This window comes from Phascolarctos cinereus, unplaced genomic scaffold (assembly GCF_003287225.1).
Source record: "Phascolarctos cinereus isolate Bilbo 61053 unplaced genomic scaffold, phaCin_HiC Scaffold_2;HRSCAF=192, whole genome shotgun sequence".
In the NCBI taxonomy this organism is placed as follows: Eukaryota; Metazoa; Chordata; class Mammalia; order Diprotodontia; family Phascolarctidae; genus Phascolarctos; species Phascolarctos cinereus.
In genome coordinates this window covers 34,176,087-34,195,412 of record NW_027555625.1, presented here as the reverse complement: position 1 = coordinate 34,195,412, position 19,326 = coordinate 34,176,087, and the positions used below count along the sequence as shown (strand labels likewise).

The window sequence follows — 19,326 nt, the reverse complement described above, 5'->3', positions numbered from 1 at the left end:
TGGACAAACCATGAATAGCGCAAGCATCAAAAAGGGCTTCTTGCCCCAAGCCTTCTTTGTTTAGAACAATATAAAACACTGCGTCCTGTAAGCCCGCTGAGCCTCACCGCGGGAAGGACGCTTCGCCCGGAAAATCTTTACACAATTCAAGTTTGTACTGGCTGCAACGGGGCTCCCAGCCGTTGATTGACTTTGGAGGTTCCCTTGAATTGGTGATGTATTCTCTTCCATTACCGACTCTCTTGATCGGTGCTATATTATTGATTGTTCTTATTATTTATGCTTTCTATGCAAATTCAAACTATCTGTGCTTTGCTTCTTCTAAATAAATTATCTATTTCCTATTATTTTCTGGTGCATTGGAGAGTGTCATTTATAGGAGCGAATCCGAACCTCACTAAATCATATTAATACACCATCTCTCTTGAAAGGGAAAGGAGGAGCTAGGTGACCATCATGGGCTGGGACACAGGGGTCCTACATTCCACTCCAACTCAGTTTTCTGATTCTGAGACTCCGTGTGCTGAAATCAAGTGAAATGTCAATAATTATCCAACAAATATAATTACCTTCACACTAAGGTTAAGTGTCTAATGTGTCAGTTATTTTTTAACCAGAAGTGAGGCAGGAATAAGATACCATCTCACAGCCAGGACAATCTCAGGCTCACCAGCTGGGACACTGAGTCGTCTCTGGTTGTCACCTTAATGTCACAAGGAAATCCCCAGATCCCCCCCAATTCAGCAGCAGTGGTAGCAGAAATGACTATAGCAGCAATAGAAGCAACAACAGTCAACATCTCTAGAAGGCCCACAAAGCGCTTTCCTCAAGAGAGCCCCATGACATGGACAGTATAAGTATGATTTGCCCCAATTTACAAATGAAGAAACTGAGGCTGAGAGATTAGAGAGTCTGTCCAAAGCCACATAAAGCACTGATTTCATTGCAGGTCTCGGTGAGGGACCACGCAAGTGCCGCAGGTCACAGGCTCAGGAGACGGAAAGAAGGTGGGTACACCGGCCCATCTCTCACCAATGGCCCAGGGGCTGATGCAGGAGTGAACTCCCTGGTCAAGCCTCGGGTGTGGTCAGACAGCCCTAGCAGCGAGGCCACAACCACGTTTAGTGATGGCACTTCCTCCTCCTCTCACCTGCCTCCAAAGTTAGCCTCTCCTCCTGGGCCTACCTGAAGCACGGCATTGGCATAGTCATTCGCCTTGATATTATTCAGCCCTACGATACCAGGCAGGTATGTGGTACCATCATAAGCCCGAGATAGCTTGGCCTGCTTGTCCAAGTTTGAAATCTGTTGCTTGGTGAATGTGGGCTTCAAGACGTACTGCAAAGAGAAATAGAGAATCAGCAGAGGTATAACCCTCCTTAAGATCAGCAAGAGCTCCAGAGACCTAACAAAAGCAGACCTGGTGAGAAGAGGCAGCACTCCCAAAGAAGGCTGCCCCCAGGGTTTTCTCACTGAAGCAAGCTCTTAACTGTGTAATAATAGCCAGCATTTGTAGCGCACTTGGGTTTGCAAAACATTTTACATGTGTGGTCTCACTTAATCCTTCAAACAACCCTATGTGACAGGTAGCTTTATTATCCTCACTTTTCAAATGAAGAAATCAAGGCTGAGCTGGTAACTTAGCCCAGGTCATACAGCTAATGAAAAGTCTGAGGCAGGATTTGAAATCAGGTCTTCCTGACTCCAAATCCAGCACTCTATCCAGCACACTACCTGGCTGTCTTCATGAGCTCAAATGCCAGCCTTCAGTTCAACAAGAAAATTAACTTATTTTCTGAGACTGTGACTCACATTACAGCCAGCATGAAGTCGTTCCCTTTCCTCGGTGACATAATTTATTAAAGATTCCCCATCACACACACCACAGATTCCCAGGATCCCAACATCTGGACGCTGATTGTATCCATTCCCCCACATGTTAAAGGTGACCCCCCCAAGGCCGCTTGGGCTCCATCTAGGACATAGGGGTAAGTTGGCACACAAGGGAAATGACCCGTGTCAACCCCAAAGAGGCTCCCAAGAGACCTGACGCCCTCCACAGTGACACGTACGGTGATGTCCTCCAGTGAGGAGTCAATGATTTCGTAGTTGTCTGGAAGGCAGTAAAACTTGAGGGTGTGCAGATTAAGGAAAACATGGTGGCTGAACTGGACACTGTGAATGTAGGCATGTGATTTCAACCCTCGTCCTGGCGGAAAGAAGGAAGGGACGTTAGGGGAGGGGATGTGGCAAGACAACTTCAAGGGGCCGATTTTCCCCAGGCCTCCTCCATATTATCATGTTACACTCAGTAACAATAAAACATTTTTTCATCCTCAATCGCAGACAGAACCCAGAAAGGAATCCCCCATGGTCCAGTATTCAGGGAAATCAATTCCTTTCTATAGATTTCTAGACCCCCACACCCACATCCATCCCAGAAGCGTTCCTTGGCACAGTGGAAAGGTAGGGAATAGGCCTCTCACCAAAATACTATGGTCCTGCGTTTCCAATTTCTTATGCTGTCTATAAAACAACCTTCAGTTTAACAGACTTAAAACCAGATTCCTCATCCCTCTCCAAACTCTATCCCATTCCCCAACTTCCATTTTTTCCAACAGTAAAACCTTTCTGCATATTTCTTAAGCTAGAAAGCTTAAAATCCTGATTTTCCACTCTCCATTCAGAACAAATCTTACCAGCTCCTGCCACTTTTTTCTTTGAAATATCCTTTCCTCTCCATTCCCACACTCATCCTGCATACCACCACAAGATTCATCGTACATAAATGTCATGCTCTTTATGCCGTTTCCAGGCCCCCAAACTTACAGTGGCTCCTTACTACATACCTAGTAGGCTGAAATTCTTCCACCTAGCTTTTAGTAGAATATAAACTACAGTGGCCATTTTTCACTCTCTTTATCCCTGGTCTCTAATACACTACCTGCTATACAAAGGTGCTTAATAAATGCTTGGTGCATTAGGCTGCACTAAAGGCTCTCCATGAGCTGCCCTCTGTCTATCCAACCTTCTCTCCCTTCATTCCCCTATCCAGACTGTCCGTTAATCATTTCCCCAGAATACATCACATTCCTCTCTCTTTTGGGGCCTCGTTTGAGGTGGCTTCCATATGACCTGTATAATCATTCCCTGCCTTGAAAGTTGAGCCTAAAGACAAACTCCTATGGTCGTCGTCCAGGACAGCCTCTCCTTTCTACAAGAACGTAGCCCAGTGGATCGGCATCGATCAGGACAGCACGCCATGATGTGCTGCCCGGCCACCTAAGCTCCTTGAGGGCATTAAGCGTATCTTTTAGTTCTTTCAGCATTTGCACAGCTCAGAAGAATGCTGGGATAAACATATGGTAAAAGACTGAGCAGAAGTACTCCACCTCTGGGGCAGCTAGGTGGTACAGTGGATAGAGCTTCGGCCGTGGAGTCAGGAGGACCTGAGTTCAAACCCGGCCTCAGACATTCGACATTCACTAGCTGTGTGACCCTGGGCAAGTCACTTAACCCCGACAGTACTCAACCTCATTCCCAGAATGGCTAAGAGAGGTTCCTTCACAAAGGGATCCTCAGCAAAAGCCGTTACCTATTCTTCAGAAGACTCATGCCAATGGGCTATCTGATCCCAAAGGGACTGAAAGGGACTGCTAAAAACACCTGTGTTCCTCTGGGCAGGTCCTAAACTGCCATGCCTACAGGGAAGTTTGGAGCTCTAAGTCAGACAAAGTATATTTACCCTGAAAGTATTTGCCACACACCAGGCAGGCATACGCATTGATGTGTGAAAGCGAAATGGAGCACAGTTTTTCAAAGTCAAAGTCCAGGACGCTCCTGAAAGAATAAGAGGAAAACAATTAACAGGAATGAAATCTATTAAGCCAAGGCTGAGGCCCTCCAGGAGCACAAAGCTGTGTTACTTTGGAGAAGGTCCCAGATCTGCTGCTATTGGTATGTGGTGTCTACTCTAGACACGCACCCTCCTCGCCCTGCTCCTGACACAATCATACACTGAGCCTCCATCCACATGGCCAAAGCACCTTGAGCAGATACACAGGGCAGTCCTCTATGCCTGCTGCTATTTATAACAAGCTAAGCACACTTCCCTGCCAAAACACTCAGGGTCTCCCTGGGCCTGTCATTTCACCTCTAAAATGAGAAGACTACATGAAATAAGCCTCTGAGACCTCTCCAGTTCTAGATCCGTGATCTGTGATGGTTCTATGACCTTTGTGGCCAATGTGCAAGGACACGTCTCTCCCCTGGGCCTTGCTGTCCTCATCTGTAAATAACATAGCTAGGCTACCTGTCCTCCAGATTGATGATCCAAAGCACGGCTCAACAACTGAAATGAAATTAGAGGGTCCCTTTGTTTGATTGAGCCCCCTCACTAAGACAGCCCTGGGGGTAAGAGTGAAAGTGAGGAAAAAAAGAAGTATTCTCAAATAAAATACAAATATTCTGTGAAGCATTCACTTGACAAACGTTTATTAAACACCTAATATGTGCAAAGGTGCTATATTAGGCACTAAGGACACAAAGATGAAGAAGACATAGTGCCTCCTCTCAAAGCATTTAACTACTGGGAATATACAATGCTGTGCAAATAAGATTACAAAACAGACAATGGCAGAGGTTAAGCAAAGAAAGGGGGGTGAGGGAGAAGGACTTTCAGAAAACTTGAGGGAAACCATCAACAGCTGGGAGGATGAGAAGAGGCCAGCTTTGTTGGGCCCTGAGGGAAGAGAACAGTTTCAAGAAATGAAAAGAGGACCTGGAGAAAGGGGCATCATGGAAGTCAAGGGAGAAAAGTTTCAACCAAAGAGGAGGATGGCATTTATGCTGAAGCCCAGAACACGAAATAGATCACAGAGGAAGAGAGTAAGGGAATGTTCTCACATGCCTGCAGATTTCTTAATGTGTGTGCAAAGTAGCGGTGAGCATGAGAAATAACGGACTCCACTCACTCCTTTCTCTATCCTCAATCACTGGCACTGCATTCTAATCTTCTGATAAATCATTACAATCTACCAAACACTCATCTGCTTTCAGATGAACTGCAGGGTTTGCAAACACATCCCCATTCCCCGTATCTATCAAAGTTAAAAGCCCATTTCATTTACATTCCGAGTCAGGCACATGTCCATTCTTCTACAAACTGAGCTATAAAGTGGAGCAGACACACATCTTCTGGCACCCAAAGCTCTTAAAAGGGTGACATGTGAGCCGCTCTACTCTGTATCATTAACTATGGACTGTATACAATCCAAATGGCTTTTATGTTCTTCTAGACCAGCCCCAATGTTCTTTTTGTCCGATAAACTCAACTTTTCTCTGCTTCACTGACCTGTTAATGGTGTCCAGGTAGGGGCAATGGCGGCTCCTTCGATCCTCAGCGTCTAAGCGTCCATATCGCACTGAAATGAAAATCAAGGGCAGTGAAGATGCAAAATTACAACACAAGTCAGTGACAGGCAGAAGCTAAAGAAGGGAGTGACCAGAGGCTCAGCTCAGCTCAGCTCAACAGCCATGTCAAACAGAGGACCTTATAGTCTGCCCCTCCACCCCCCTGAAAGTAAACCAGTGGCTACTGAACAGACTGGGATCCTAGAATGAGAATGTAACCTCCTCCAGCCACACCCCATAAAGGTGAATCTAAGGTCAGTGGTACCCCATCACCTCTGACCCGTCATCTAATGGCATTCTAACTGGGCCCAGGGTACCCAGCCTCTGCCCTCTATCATCCATCCGCCACACAGAGCTGCTAAATAATCTGCCTGAAGCACAAGTCACCCACAGGGGCACAGTTACAGCTGGAAGGGCCTTTGGAAGCAAGTAAGTCCCATCCCCTCATTTTACAGCTAAGGAAAGTAGGCCACAAAGAGCTTCAATGACTTGTGCAGGGTCATATAGCTAATATGTCTGCAACAGGATCTGAATTCAGATCTCACTGACTCTAAACCAGTGCCCTAGCAACAATGTGCTTCCTCCATCAAAATTCTGTACCAGTTCTCCAGGGCCTACAGGATAAAACGCAAACTTTCAGCTTGCAATTTAAGGCCCTCCAGAATCTCATTCCAATTTACTTAACCTTACCAACTTTATTTCATTCCATTTCCCTTCATAGACGACTTCATGACCCATCCAAACTGGCACATATTCCCTTCCCAGCTTAGGTCTCTCCTCCCATTTATTACAGACTTCCCTATTCTCCCAACTCAAAGGTCCCTCTCTCCCCAAATTTCTTGTAGCATTCTGTCTGAACGCTTCCCTTAGTACTCGTCACACCCTATCTTATTTACGTAGATGTGGCCTTCACCCATCCCCACCCTTTGAGTATCTAATCTAGGCAGCAAGCTGGCACAATGGACTTGTCAAGACTGGAAGCCCTGGGTGTGAATCCTATTTCAGACCCTAACTTTGTAACCCTGGGCAGGTCATTTACCCTCTCAGCCTTAGTTTCCTCATCTGTAAAATGAGGATAATAACTGCACCTGAGTCAAACAAGTTAACATCTGAATACTGCTTTCTGCAAATCTTGAAATGCTTTACACGCTAGCTATTATTGGGTCATTACAGAAAGGGAGGGAATGAGCTTTATTAAGCATTCACTAAGAGCATCACAAATATCATCTCATTGGATCCTCACAACAAAGTTGGGAGACAGGAGCTATTATGATCCCCATTTTATAGCTGAGGAAACTGAGGCAGGCACAGGTTAAGAGACACAGCGAGCAGGTGTGTGAAACAGGATTCACACTCAAGTCTTCCTGACTCCAGGCCCAGCACTGTATTCCCCATCTCACATCACTCTTAAACTAACAGCAGCAGCAGCATCTCCATAGTATTTTACAAATATATCTCATTTTAACCCTCACAACAACACGGGGACATAGGTGCTACTATAATCCTCATCTTACAGTACAAGAAGTTGAGGCCGTACATAGAGGTTAAATGACTTGCCCAGAGTCACACAGCTAGGAAGTGTCTAAAGCTGGATTTGAATTCAGGTCTTCTAGGCTCTAGGTCCCAGCGCTCTCTCCACAGTGATCCCCAGCTGCTTATTATCTAATGGTGGCAGTAAGGTCCCTGAGCACAGCGTCTTCCTCCTATCTTTGTCCCCAGGGCTCTGCCCACTGTGGGGCCCCAATAAATCTTTATTCGATTGCATTGAACCATAAAACATCCCATAAAAATAAACTCAATTTCTTTAACAAGAACTCACCAATCGAGCCCGTGCAAAAAACCGGGAATATTACAGAGAGGGACAAGACACAATCCCTGCCCACCAAGCATCTTGCAATCCAATCACAGGAACAACATAACAGACAAATCACTGTCACACAAGGCAGTGGTTCAAGCTCCTCCAGAGCAAAGACATCTCACTTACTACTGAATTCTATACAGTCCCTAACATTGAGTCTTGCCTGGAGTTCAACGGATGTTTGCCAAACAAACTACTGCACGTTGCTAAGGGTGCTCAGAGTAAGAGACTATTTCTAGCTGGTTTGATTAGAGAATTAGAGAGGATTAGAGAAATCCCAGCAGAAGAAAGAGCCTCAGTAAGAGAAGTAGGAAAAGAAAAAGCTGTTTAGTGTGTCTGGAGTCCAGGGTTTCTGAAACAAACTTCTGAAAAGAAGGCCAGAGAGCTGTGCTGCCTGGTTCACTAGGGCCTCCCCCAGAAACTAGAGGTTCTGTTACTGCCCAAGGACAGCCTGGGCTCGAAGCTGGGAACTACAGCTCCAACTATCATTCCCTGAGGTGTCCTCCCTTTGGAATCAGAGAGTATGTGTTAACTTAACTTTGGGTCAACGAGGGATCTTTGAACACAGAGAGAAAGAAGGTAAGCAGAAACTGCCCTCTTGTTAGAACTTTGAAATGTTGTATAAGGAAGAAACAAACAGAATTTTAAGAGTCTGTGAAGAATTAACAGTTTACAATGCATTTTGGAGAGGCTATGATGGCTGAGTAACGGACAAAGACAAGGACCTAAAATAACTTATTTCCTGAGAGAATAAATTCAACTCTGATTAAAGAGGAATATAAAAAGGATGCTTGAGATGTTAATAATCAGTATCTTAAGTGAACTGAATGGTGGAACTGTGTTTACAAAAGTTAAGTCGCTCGATGTTATAGTGAAGTGTTTAAAATGACTCTGGCTGTGATCTTTTGCAGTTAAAATATTGCAAACAATTACATCTGATTTACTACTAATGCCATTGTTAATAAATTATTCATCTAACAATTTTAATATTTAATTCCATAAGATTAAGAGATTTAATATAGAGAAGAGATATACAGATATTAGGAATATAAAAATATTTTCAAAAACCCATACATTTCTCCTTTCCCAGTAGTAATTAACTACTTGAGAAACTAAATATTTAAAAAACTGGAGTGGGAGTACAAACCCATGAATGATAAATTGCCCATTTATTAATTTTTAAAGTTTCAAACATATGCCCCAATTACCCTAGAACCCAGAAGAAGGTTAAATATGGGCCTAAGTAGTAAGCTAAGAGATGACCTACACATAAATCCAGTCAACCTCAGAGCTTGTTGTTACAGAGGTAAAGAAAAGACAAGGTGGGAAATGGGGGGGCCTGAACATCAGGCTAAGTAGCTTTTGCATACAGTAGCACAAGGCTACAGGATTCATTCATTCAACATGCACGTATTAATATCTTTATGTGTCAGGCACTGCTAGCTGCTGGAAAGAGACAATGAAAAGTCTCTGCCCTCAAGGAACTTATGTTCCATTGAAGCAAACATGTATGCGTAATTAAAAATACATACAAAGCAAATGCAAACGATGGGGTGGGGGAACTAGGAAAGGCCTCAGCCTCCTGAAGGCTGTAACCCTTAAGGTGGCCTCTGAATGAAGCTGGGGCTTCTAAGAGGCTAAGGTGAGGAGGAAGTATTTTCCAGGCCAGCAGGAGAGTTTGTGCCAAGGCAAGGAGATGGGAACTCGCTGGTTTCGGACCAGCCTATTGTGGAGTTTAAAAAGGTTCATCAGACATAATTTCTGGGTAATTTAATCATGTTTATTAATAAAAGGATGGTCAGTTGGCCATATCTCTCAAACCAAAGACTCCTCATGCCGGTGGGCTCACAGTTTATATACCCTTGGAAGACGGGGTGCTCCTGAGGGTGGCAATCAACTCTGATTGGTTAACAATTAATGAGAATGAATATTACAATGAGGGGCTGGGCTATATTACAATGAGGGTATTGGATCACCCAAGTCTTGGTCAAAGAGACTTACCTATTTCCATACCACCTGTATGACAAAAAGGAGGATCTATATTTTCCCAGAGCTCTCTGAGCAAACACAATGAGCAGGAATGCACCCATTAGCCCAAACTTAGAATTCGTTTTACTGTCTTTATTAGATCTCAGTCATTCTGGCTAGGTATGTCTTTTAGAAAGATTTCCCACATTAAGTGATTTCTGGCTGAGGAAGCAGAAAAGGGGAAAAACTTCTGATTAAATAGTTATTAATATAAGAGAGAAATAATCATTTCTCACACTATGAAGTTTCTTTTGAACCCTTTGATTCTGTCATTCATCATATAAGCTACCTCTCCAATCTCCAAATTTGCTAAATATTCCTTCTATGTCATTATGCATGGTCTTGACAAAAATGTTAACCAGAACAGGAGCGTTGAAGGATGCCTAAGACATAGGTGGGAAGGCACAAAGTTTAAATACGTTTAAATATTTCCTATCCCCTTGAGCTTACAACTTGGGCAGAATAAAGAAAACCTCTCCCAGTCACTGTAATACTTGAGAAGAGCATTAAATCAAACCTAAATTTTCCTCTTTCCAGTTCCCCTTGGCCCCCAGCTGTCTGGGGCCAGGCAGAACACGCCCCACTTCCATCCAACGGCCCTTCAGATACATGAAGACAACTATTACAACCCCTTCCTCATCCTGGCCAAACATCCCCAGTCTGTCCACACATCCTCATATGAGGGCTAGCATTTACCTAGCATGCTACAGTTTGCAAAGTGCTCGTTACCTCATTAGAACCTCACCCCAATCCTGGAAGGCTCATCCTCATATGGCAGCCCGGTGAACCACACTGGTTTCCTTCACCCAGCCTCTCTAGCACCAACTGTGCAGCTTTACGACCTTGGGCAAGTCACTAGACCCTCTGAACTCAGACTACCTCATCTGCCTTAGATGAGCTCTAAGGTTCCTTCCAGCTCTGAGTTGGTACAGCATACCTGGATAGCTCCCAGATCCCAAGGCCTGATACAGCCTTTACAACTAGATGCTAGGAACATCAGTTTGCCCACATATGAAGCACACTCAGTATTCCAGCTGAGCTGGCTTGCCTGCTGCTTCCACACAGGACACTGGCAAAGGCAATCTTCCTTGTCTGGAGTGTGCTCCCTCCTCCAGAGTCCCTGTTGTTGTTCAGCTGTGTCCAACTCTCCATGACCCCACTGGGGTTTTCTTGGCAAAGCTACTGCAGTGGTTTGCCATTTCCTTCTCCAGCTCCTTTTACAGATGAGGAAACTGAGACAAACAGGGTTAAGTGACTTGCCCAGGGTCATACAGACAGAAAGCATCTGAGGCCAGAATTGAACTCAAGAGGAGTCTTTCTGACTCCAGTTCCGGCACTCTACACACTGTCCCACCTAACTGCCCAGAGATTCCCTAGCTTCCTTCATGGTTTAGCTCAAATACTATCTCTCTACAGAAAAAATATGCTAATTCTCCATTACTAGAGCCCTTACCCTGCAAGTTAGAGTGTGTGTGTGTGTGTGTGTGTGTGTGTGTGTGTGTGTGTGTGTAAAACACTTATTTTTTCCTATATTTGTTAAATCTCCTCAAAAGAATATAAGTTACCTGAAGGCAAGGACTTTCGTTTTTGTCTTTGGTCCCCAATGCCCAGTACAGTGCCTAGCACATAGTAGGTGGTTAACAAATGTTTGTTGATTGAGGTGAATTAAAGTGAAGATAATAATACTTTTACTACCTCCTTCTTGGGAAAGTACCTTTTAACTCTTCAAGGAAAAGCTATCAGTATTATTGTGAAAAGTAGAAAAAGAGTAAAAAGTAGAAAACTATTACATTAGATAGTGCTATAAAAGTGGAGGGAATTCTGGCTCTGGAATCAGGAGATCTGGGTTCGGGGACTATCCATAAGGTTTACTACCTGTATGACACATCCCAAGTCGCTTAACCTCCCTGATCCTCAGTTTCCTCTTCTGTAAATTAGGGAGTAAAACTGGACAGCCTCTGAGGTGGCTGCTACAGCTATGATCTATGATGGTTTTAAGTTGGGACTATTTCTTAAGGATAAAGTGAACGATAAATAATTTTTAACATGTCTTTAGTTATAAAGTAACATGTTCAACACTGGACACACAAACATAGAACAGTCCCTGTCCTCAGGGCATTTACGTTCTGCTGCAGGATATAACTTTTTTTGGCTCAAATTCCCTTTATCAATCCAGCTCTAACTTACATTCTCTCAGAGAGCTTAGATTAAGAGACTAGCCCACAGTCCCCCAGGGCCGGCATCAGAGAGATACATGACTCTTCCTCTTTACAAACAAGTACATAAAAAATAAAACTGACTATAAAGATCACTAACAATAGAAGACAGGCACAGGAGCCAGAACTCTGGAAGGAAAATTTAGCGGGAAGGCAGGGAATGCAAGGAAGATTTAGTGTGGGCTGCACCCAAGCCTCGGGGCTGAGACAATGACAGCCCAGGCCTGAAAGTCAATCCAACTTCCCTCAAGGTTCATTTCCAGCCGACACCTTCTGAAGCCTCTTCAGACTGTCGCACCCTACGAGTACCCGCCTCTCCTCTCGGAAATTCCTTTGGATTTAATTTGCACGTGGTTGGCATGCAATCATCTAGCTGTGTACGGTTGTTTCCCCAGTAGAAGGTAAGCTTCTCGAGGGAAAGACCAGCCTCAATTTCGCGCTGGCAACCCGCAGAACCTAGCTGAGGGCAGAGGCCACATCTGGACAGAGAAGGGGCAAGAATGGCCGTCTTCGGAGGCTCCTTCCAGCTCTGGGCTGGCGGAAAGGGGATGGGGAAGGGAAGGGGAAGGAGGAGCTCCCCGATCCCGGCCCCGCGCACCTCGCACCTCCCGCTCCGGCTCCGAGTCCTCGTCGGCCTCACGCTCCCGCTTCACGCGCGTCCCCGGTAGCGACGGCGCGGGGACGAGCGCGGGCACGCTTCCGCCCGCATAGTCTCGCGCCGCCACCGGCTCCGAGTTCCGTTCCCGTTTCACGCGCACCGGGCTCCCCCGAGACCCCGTGCCGTCCGAATCCCGCTCCCGCTTCGACCGACTCGAGCTGCTCCGTGACTCCCCATCCCGCTTGCCCCGGGCGGAGCTCCGCGTCTCCCTTTTCGAACGGCTAGACATCCCCTCCGGCCACCGGCCCCGCCGCGCGCGCGCGCTGTTCCTCCGCGCAGGCTAAGAGGCCGCCCTCGCAGAACCGCGCCTGCGCGCCACAGCTGGCCAATCAGCCACAGTGTTTCTGGCCAATCCGCTGCAGCGTCTGCTCGGGCCTTCGGGAGCTACGGCCCGCACCTACAAACCGGTTTCCCAGGCTTCCGTGTGTGTGAGACTCCTGGATGCTCTCATTGGTTCCCGCACCACCTATGCGAAGGCTGAATGGACCAATCATCTTAATTACCCAGAGTTTCTTATTTAAAGGGCCAGATGGTTCCTGACTGGCCCGAGAGTAACGTTTAGCTTTAGGACTGGAGAAATTGTTACTTAAGTGACGGATGCATAACGGATAGATGCTATCTCGTCTCTCTAAGGCTGTGATGGATGTAGCGCAACACCCAGTTGCCCAAGAATTTTTTGGAAATGATTTGTATTGATGTTTTCTGCTTCTTACATCACCGTTGTAACAGCCCCTCCCCCTTCCTGAGAGCCATCCCATAAGACAAATGGTACTTTTTAGTAAGGAAAAAAAGTCAACAGACTGACAAGTAAAGTTATTCAAATGTGCAGTCAAGAGCATTTGGAAAATGAGAAAACTAAGCATGGGATGAACTCAAAAATAAAAAAAAAAGGCTGTGAATGATCGCCAAGAAGTTAGTTAACAGAAGCAACAATAATAATTGTCAGGCAGTTCCCTCCACCAGAGAAATCATAGTTCCCCACCAAAAGAATGGCAGTGTCTACAATAATCCAGTTCTTTGCGATTGACTTGGGAATCTGGAGTCTTTGGCCTCTAACTCAAATCCTGGCTCTGACATTCATCGTTTGTGTGATCAGAAGGAAGTCACTCACGTTCTCTGGGCCTCATTTTACCCCTCTGTAAAAGATGGGGATTGGACTAGACAGCTTTAAGGTCTTTGCCACCTCTAAATCTATGACCAATATGTGGTAGGAGTCCAGCCCACCCCACTGCCAATTAATCACAGGAGAGCCTGAAGGCTCTGTTGAATCAAAAGTAAAAGATAAAGGAATTTTGGTTGTTCAGTCATTTTTCAGTCATGTCCAACTCTTTGTGATCCCTTTTGGGGTTTTTCTTGGCAAAGATACTGGAGTAGTCTGCCATTTCCTTCTCCAACTCATTTTACAGATGGGGAAACTGAGGCAAACAGGGTTAAGTGACTTGCCCAGGGTCACAGAGCTAGTAATTTGATTTGAACTCAGAAAGATGAGTCTTCCTGACTTCAGGATGGGTACTCTATCCACTGCCCCCATATGAATAAGTCCTTAATCGATGAGAGAGGATCATTGGATCTTTGGACCATTCTATAAAGGATGAGGACTCACAGGGAACAACTTTTGCTGAGTTGGAGAAAATCACTCCTGACTCTTGGACAGTAAGTTCAAAGCCAGTCAGTCCCCAAATTATTCAATTCAATTAACACTTATTATGTGCCTACTAAGTGTCAAGCACTGTGCTTGCTAAGCACTAGGGATACAAAAAGAGACAAAAGACAGTCCCTCCCCTCAAGCAGCTTACTGGCACAGACCATATACAAAGTAAACTATATACAGGATAAATAGGAAATAATTAAAAAAGGTAAAGCACTGGAATCAAGAAGAGTTATGAGAGGTTTCCCGTAGAAGGCGAGATTTTAGTTGAGACTTAAAGGAAGCCAGGGAGATCAAAGCAGGGAAGGGAGAGCTTTCCAGGCATAGGGGACAATCAGAGAAAATGGTGGGAGCTGAGAGATGGAGGATCTTGTTCCATAGAACAGCCTGAAGGGCATCCTCACTGGATGGAAGAATAGATGTCAGAGAGTTGAATGCCAAACAGAACATTTTATTTTCTCCTAGAGGTAACAGGAGGTCACTGGTGTTTAGTGAGTAGGGGTGGGGTGACATGATCTGGCATACAGTAGGCACTGGTAGATATTTGTTGATTAATAGATTGACTGGACCTTTATTTCCCCACCTGTAAAATGAGTCCACTTTTTGTCTTTGTCTTTCTAGTGCCTTGTTAAGGTGAATTGAATTGAGGGAGTTAGAATGGATGTTGAGATCCTGTCTCCCTCCCATATCCAAGCCCCAGGCTGACAAAGCCCAGCTGGTGCTGAGGATAGAAGTGGAGGGGGTGGGGAAAAAACCAAGCTCCCCTTGCTCCGGAGAGAAGAGGGTAATGCCTCTCCCAATGACCCAGGAAACTTAGAATTCTATTGGGCCTTGCCAGCCACCCTACAGCTGCCTGCCCCTTAGGATCTTCTACATATATACATAGCTGTTTGCATGTTGTTTCTCCCATTAGAACTGAGGTCCTTGAGAGCAGGGGATTTTTTTTGCCTTTCTTACCTCAAGCTTTTAACGGAGTGTCTGTTATTGTTGATTGACTCCCTGGATTAGACGGAGAGCTCCTACAGATCTGGGACTATCTGTTTTCTATGTGCAGCCCCCTTGTTTCTCAGTGTTTGGCACATGGAAAGTGCTCGATAACATTTTCCCTCATTCATTCCTTCCTCCTTTCACTCATTCATACCAGGTAGGGAGAATATAGATTCACACAGACAGGTAAATACAAAGTATTTACAAAGTGTATACAAAGTAAACACAAGAGCAGTTGGGGAGGAAGAGAGCACTAGCAGCCGGCATCGCACAGGGGTGGGGCCAGCCTCTGCGCGCACAGAGAAGGGGAAGGACCGAGCAGGGGAGGCGGAGAGAAGAGGGGCCAAAGGGAACGGGGAGGGGCCGCGCGCGGGGGGTGGGGCCAGCCGGGAGCGGCTGGGGGGCCTGGGGAGGGGAAGGCGGCTGCGAGTGACGGTTGCTCTGGCGGCGGGGGCGGCGTTGGCTTTTTTTTCCTCCGAGCTCCCGGAGCGCCCCAATGGAAGCGGAGCCGGGTCCGGGCCGGCGCTGCTGCTGCAAACCGGGGGGGCGACTGGACATGAGCCACGGCTTCGTGCACCACATCCGGCGGAACCAGATCGCCCGGTGCGGCCGGGCCCGGGCCCGGACCCTGCCCCGGGCTCTACCCCCGCCCCACCCTCCCCTCTCTGCCCCCTCTCCCCCTGCCCCCGGGTCCCAGCCCCAGATCCTTCCTCCCCGCCCCCCAACCCCTGAACCCCCGGGTCCCAACCCACTGTCCTAATCTCTGTCCTCTGGCCCCTGCCCCGGGGGTTCCAGACCCAGTTCTCTCCTCCCCCCACCCCCACCCCTTGTACCTCCGGGTCCCTGCCTTCTGAACTAGTCTCAGCCTATTGGGCCCCTTCCCCGACCCCTCCACCAGGGTCCCTGCCCTCTATCCCCCTGCCTCCGGGTCCCTGACCCAATTCCTCCCTCCCCTGGTCCCAGCCCCCTGCCCTAAACTGGGTCTTCCGGCCCTTCCCCCTTCCTGCTCCCTCCAGGTCCCTACCCCTGTTCTCCCCCCAGGGTTCCTGTCGTCCCTTCCCCACCCCCATCCCCTCTGCCCCAAACCTTTTTATGCCTGGATCCCTGTCCTCTGTCCTAATATCGACCTCTTTGGCCCCTTCCTCTCCCCGGGAGCCTTCCTTCTGTCCTTCTGCTGCCAGCCCCTGGGTTCCTGTCCCTGTACCTCCCTCTACCCTCTGGAACTCCGGACCCCTGCCCTAGTCTCTGCCATCAGGCTCCTCCCCGTTCCCCTCCCCATCCCTTCCCTTTTCCTAGCCCTTGTCCCCCCTAACCCCAGAGGCCTCCTTCCTTGGGGCCTCTCTGACCCCTGACCTCTCCCCCACCCCTTTCCATCCCCCCCGCAGAGATAATTACGACAAGAAGATGAAGCAGGCAGCCAAGGAGAAGGTACGGAGGCGGCTCACCCCTGGCCCTACGAGGCCCCGAAAGCCCGACCAGCAGGTGTACTTACCCCGACGACGATGCGAGGCGAGGCTGAGCCGGCCCGTAGCCTCCACTGGGAGCCGGGGTGAGCTAGCAAGAGGGGGCCGTGCCCCAGGAGCCTCTAACTAGCGGGGTGTCTCTGGGCAGGTCCCTGAATCCCTGGGGCCTCCATCTCATACATAAAACCAGGAAGTGGGACGGGATGCGGTAGATAGAGCTTCGGCTAGAGTCAGAAAGACCTGGGTTCCAAAATTGCTGGTGTCACTTAATAGCTGGATGACCCTGTAAAAAGGGGGGGGGTGTTGTAGGTAGTGGGGAGCCGGGAGCATCACAGGTTCAGAGCTGGAAGAGGCCATGAAGTTCAGCCCCCTTCTTTTCCAGATGGTCCAAAAGGTTCAGTGATTCACAGGGTTTCACAGCTGGGAAGTGAGAAGCAGGGAAACTGGACTTGGCATCAGGAAGACCTGGGTTCCAGTCCTGTCTCTGTCATTTGCTAGCTGTGTGACCTTGAGTAGGGTACTGAATGTCTTTGGGCCTCAGTTTCTTCATCTGAAAAATGATGGGATGGGACCATCTGATCCTGCCTTAAGTTTGAATCCTGCCTTAAACACTTACCTGGGCAAGTCACTTAGCCTCAGTTTGCCCATCTGTAAAATGAGATATTGATAACACCTATCTCTCAGAGTTGTTCTGAGGATAGAATGAGATAATGATGCACTTCAAAAGGGGCTAGTAAATGTATGATCGTATTACCATAATTTAATAGGATCTTAGATCTAGAAATGGGAGAGTCCTCAGATCTAGTACAGCCTGCTCATTTTACATATAAAGAGGCAGCCCCAGGAAGGGTGACTTGCCCAAGGCCACACAGTTCACAAGCATGAGTGTGATTTGAACCTAAGACCTCTGACCTCAAAACTAGTGCATTCCTTCCTACCAGCCTGCTTCCTTATTGATGACTGAGGAAATTATTTTCTCGACAATAAACCAGGAAGCAAAGGACCCGGTTTCAAATCAAGGCCTGGCATTTGCTCTAACAGTTATTGGCTATGTCAGTACCTCTGGGCCTCAGTTTCTTCATCTGTCAGAAGGGACATCATAAGTATTGAACAGAGCTTTTGCAAGGTGAGAGAATATGTATGAATCACGTTGCAAAACTTAAAGTGTTACACAAACATTGCTATTGTTATACCAAAGGAAACTGAGGCCCAGAGAAAGGCAAAGGGAGGGCCTTGCTCAATACCACTCATTGGATTAATGAAAGTCACCCAGATTCCCCCATCCCTGCACTTGTTTGGCCCAGGCTTTGGGGACACTAGGCAGGTATGGGGCTGGCCACAGGGTGCCTGGGGAGAGATGCTCTTTCCAGGGGCATTCCCCACTTATTTCTTTGGCCATGCTCATTCCCAGACCATTTGTACTGGTCCTTCCTCCTTTTGCCCTCACCACTGGTTTCTCTTGGGACAGATACAAATTTCCCTGCATGCAGCCTAGACTATGGGGAGTCGAGCGAGAGCAGCAGCAGCAGTGGCAGCTCAGACCCAGAGCCCCCCAGTCTTCAGCTCTTCTGCCTAGAATACGAAGCAGACAGTGGGGAAGTCACATCTGTCATCGTGTATCAGGTACAGCACAGGAAGGGCCTCAGCCTGAAGGGGTTGGGGGGAGGGACACCTGGGTTTCCTGGGCTGGATGCCTGCTGGCACCCACAGAGGCCAGCTCTGCATGGGATACAGGAGTTGCTGGGAACACGTGTCTAGGATCCCCAGGAAGGGACAGAAACCTCGGAAGAGCCTCATGGCCAAGGAGATATGGGAGGGTTTTGTCCCAGGAACAGCCCTTAGGCCCCTGCCCCATGATGCCCTGCCCCCTCCCCAAAACCAGAGAGCTGACCTACCTCTTCTCCTCAGGACGATGACCCAGGAAGGGTGAGTGAGAAAGTCTCAGCCCGCACGCCGCTGGACGCACCCATGCGAGAAGCCCTCAAGATTCGCATCCAGGAAGAGATGGCAAAGCGGCGGAGCCGGCCCTGAGTGCCCGCTCTCCTGGGACTAGACAGACTGTCTTGGCTGTACGATCAGAGCTAGAGGTTTCCCCTGGGGACTCCAGGCCCTATCTGGTCTCCCCACTCAGCTGCTCGGGCTTTCGGAGAAGTGTCCGCTGCCAAGCTGGCCCCTGCGATCTCCTTTGCTGTGACTCCTCTGCCATCTCACCACAGACCACAGCTGCCTGGGAGTTGCAGGGAAGGGTTTCTCTGGCTTTGTGTCCTGCTAGCTCAAATTCCCAAAATGTGCACCTCCCAATCAATGAGAGCCCTGAAGAGCCCCCTCCCCCAAGCCCTGTGCCAATCAATGTACTCCATTTTCAAAGGAGGTTCATGACCTCCAAATCCGTGCTTGTTGTGTTTGGGCAAGTTCCTCCTCATGGCCCTGCTTCCCCTGACCAAACTCCTGGAGCATTTTCTCAGCCCTGGTTCCCTCCATTTGCCCCCTTTCCTTTCCATGTTACTGTCTCAGGTAGGCCCCTGAAGCTTCCCTCTGCACCCTCGGCCTTGCAGCTGCTCTCAGCCTACACAGATGTTTGTTTTCTCATTTTGACTACTCTTAGCAATATCTACAAGAGATCCAAGGAGAGACTGAGCAAAACCCCAAGAATGTTAGGGGATCAGTCAGAACCCTGAGTCTTCCGGTTGCCCTCCCTAGCAAGGAAATCCTGCCGTGCCTGGCCCATCAAAACTGGAATGTCAGTGGAGCTGAGATGCTTCTGAAGATGGTGAGGCTGGAGGACATCTGAGGATGAGATTACAGACCAAGACTCTCCCAACTGACTCAGGGCTCTCCAAATTCACGAAGGGGTGCTGAGCAAGCAATAACTATCCAGTTGGAGACCTACTGCTCCTTCCTCTCTCCTCTTCTTTAAAAAGGAACCCAAACCCTTGCCCACATGAAATCCAGAGATCCCTTTGTCCTTCTCCTCCCCAGCTCTGCCCCCTCGCATCGCCCATCTTTGAGTGTATAAAGTATGTTTGAGATTCTTAGAATAAAGGTACCAAAGGAAA

At 47.8% G+C, this 19,326-nt stretch overlaps 2 protein-coding genes across 3 annotated transcripts in view; one reads left to right on the top strand and one right to left on the bottom strand.

Moving 5' to 3' along the window:
* Nucleotides 1-12,467, bottom strand: part of USP39 (ubiquitin specific peptidase 39) — a 42,257-nt gene extending 29,790 nt beyond the window's left edge. Inside the window, exons 1-5 of one of the 2 annotated variants that reach the window (XM_020969474.2) lie at nt 12,113-12,467; nt 5,354-5,423; nt 3,746-3,840; nt 2,073-2,209; nt 1,186-1,338 (exon numbers count right to left, since the gene is read on the bottom strand). In XM_020969474.2, coding sequence (XP_020825133.1) covers nt 1,186-1,338; nt 2,073-2,209; nt 3,746-3,840; nt 5,354-5,423; nt 12,113-12,401 — 744 coding nt within the window. In that variant the 5' untranslated portion in view covers nt 12,402-12,467. The remainder of the gene's footprint in view (nt 1-1,185; nt 1,339-2,072; nt 2,210-3,745; nt 3,841-5,353; nt 5,424-12,112) is intronic. The other variant, XM_020969473.2, reaches the window with a different exon arrangement.
* A 2,729-nt stretch (nt 12,468-15,196) lies between these two features.
* CUNH2orf68 (chromosome unknown C2orf68 homolog) lies at nt 15,197-19,326 on the top strand. The gene is made up of 4 exons (XM_020969511.2): nt 15,197-15,410; nt 16,193-16,356; nt 17,739-17,893; nt 18,179-19,326. Exons 1-4 carry the CDS (start codon nt 15,304-15,306, stop codon nt 18,299-18,301), a joined length of 549 nt encoding a protein of 182 aa, XP_020825170.1. The 5' UTR covers nt 15,197-15,303; the 3' UTR covers nt 18,302-19,326.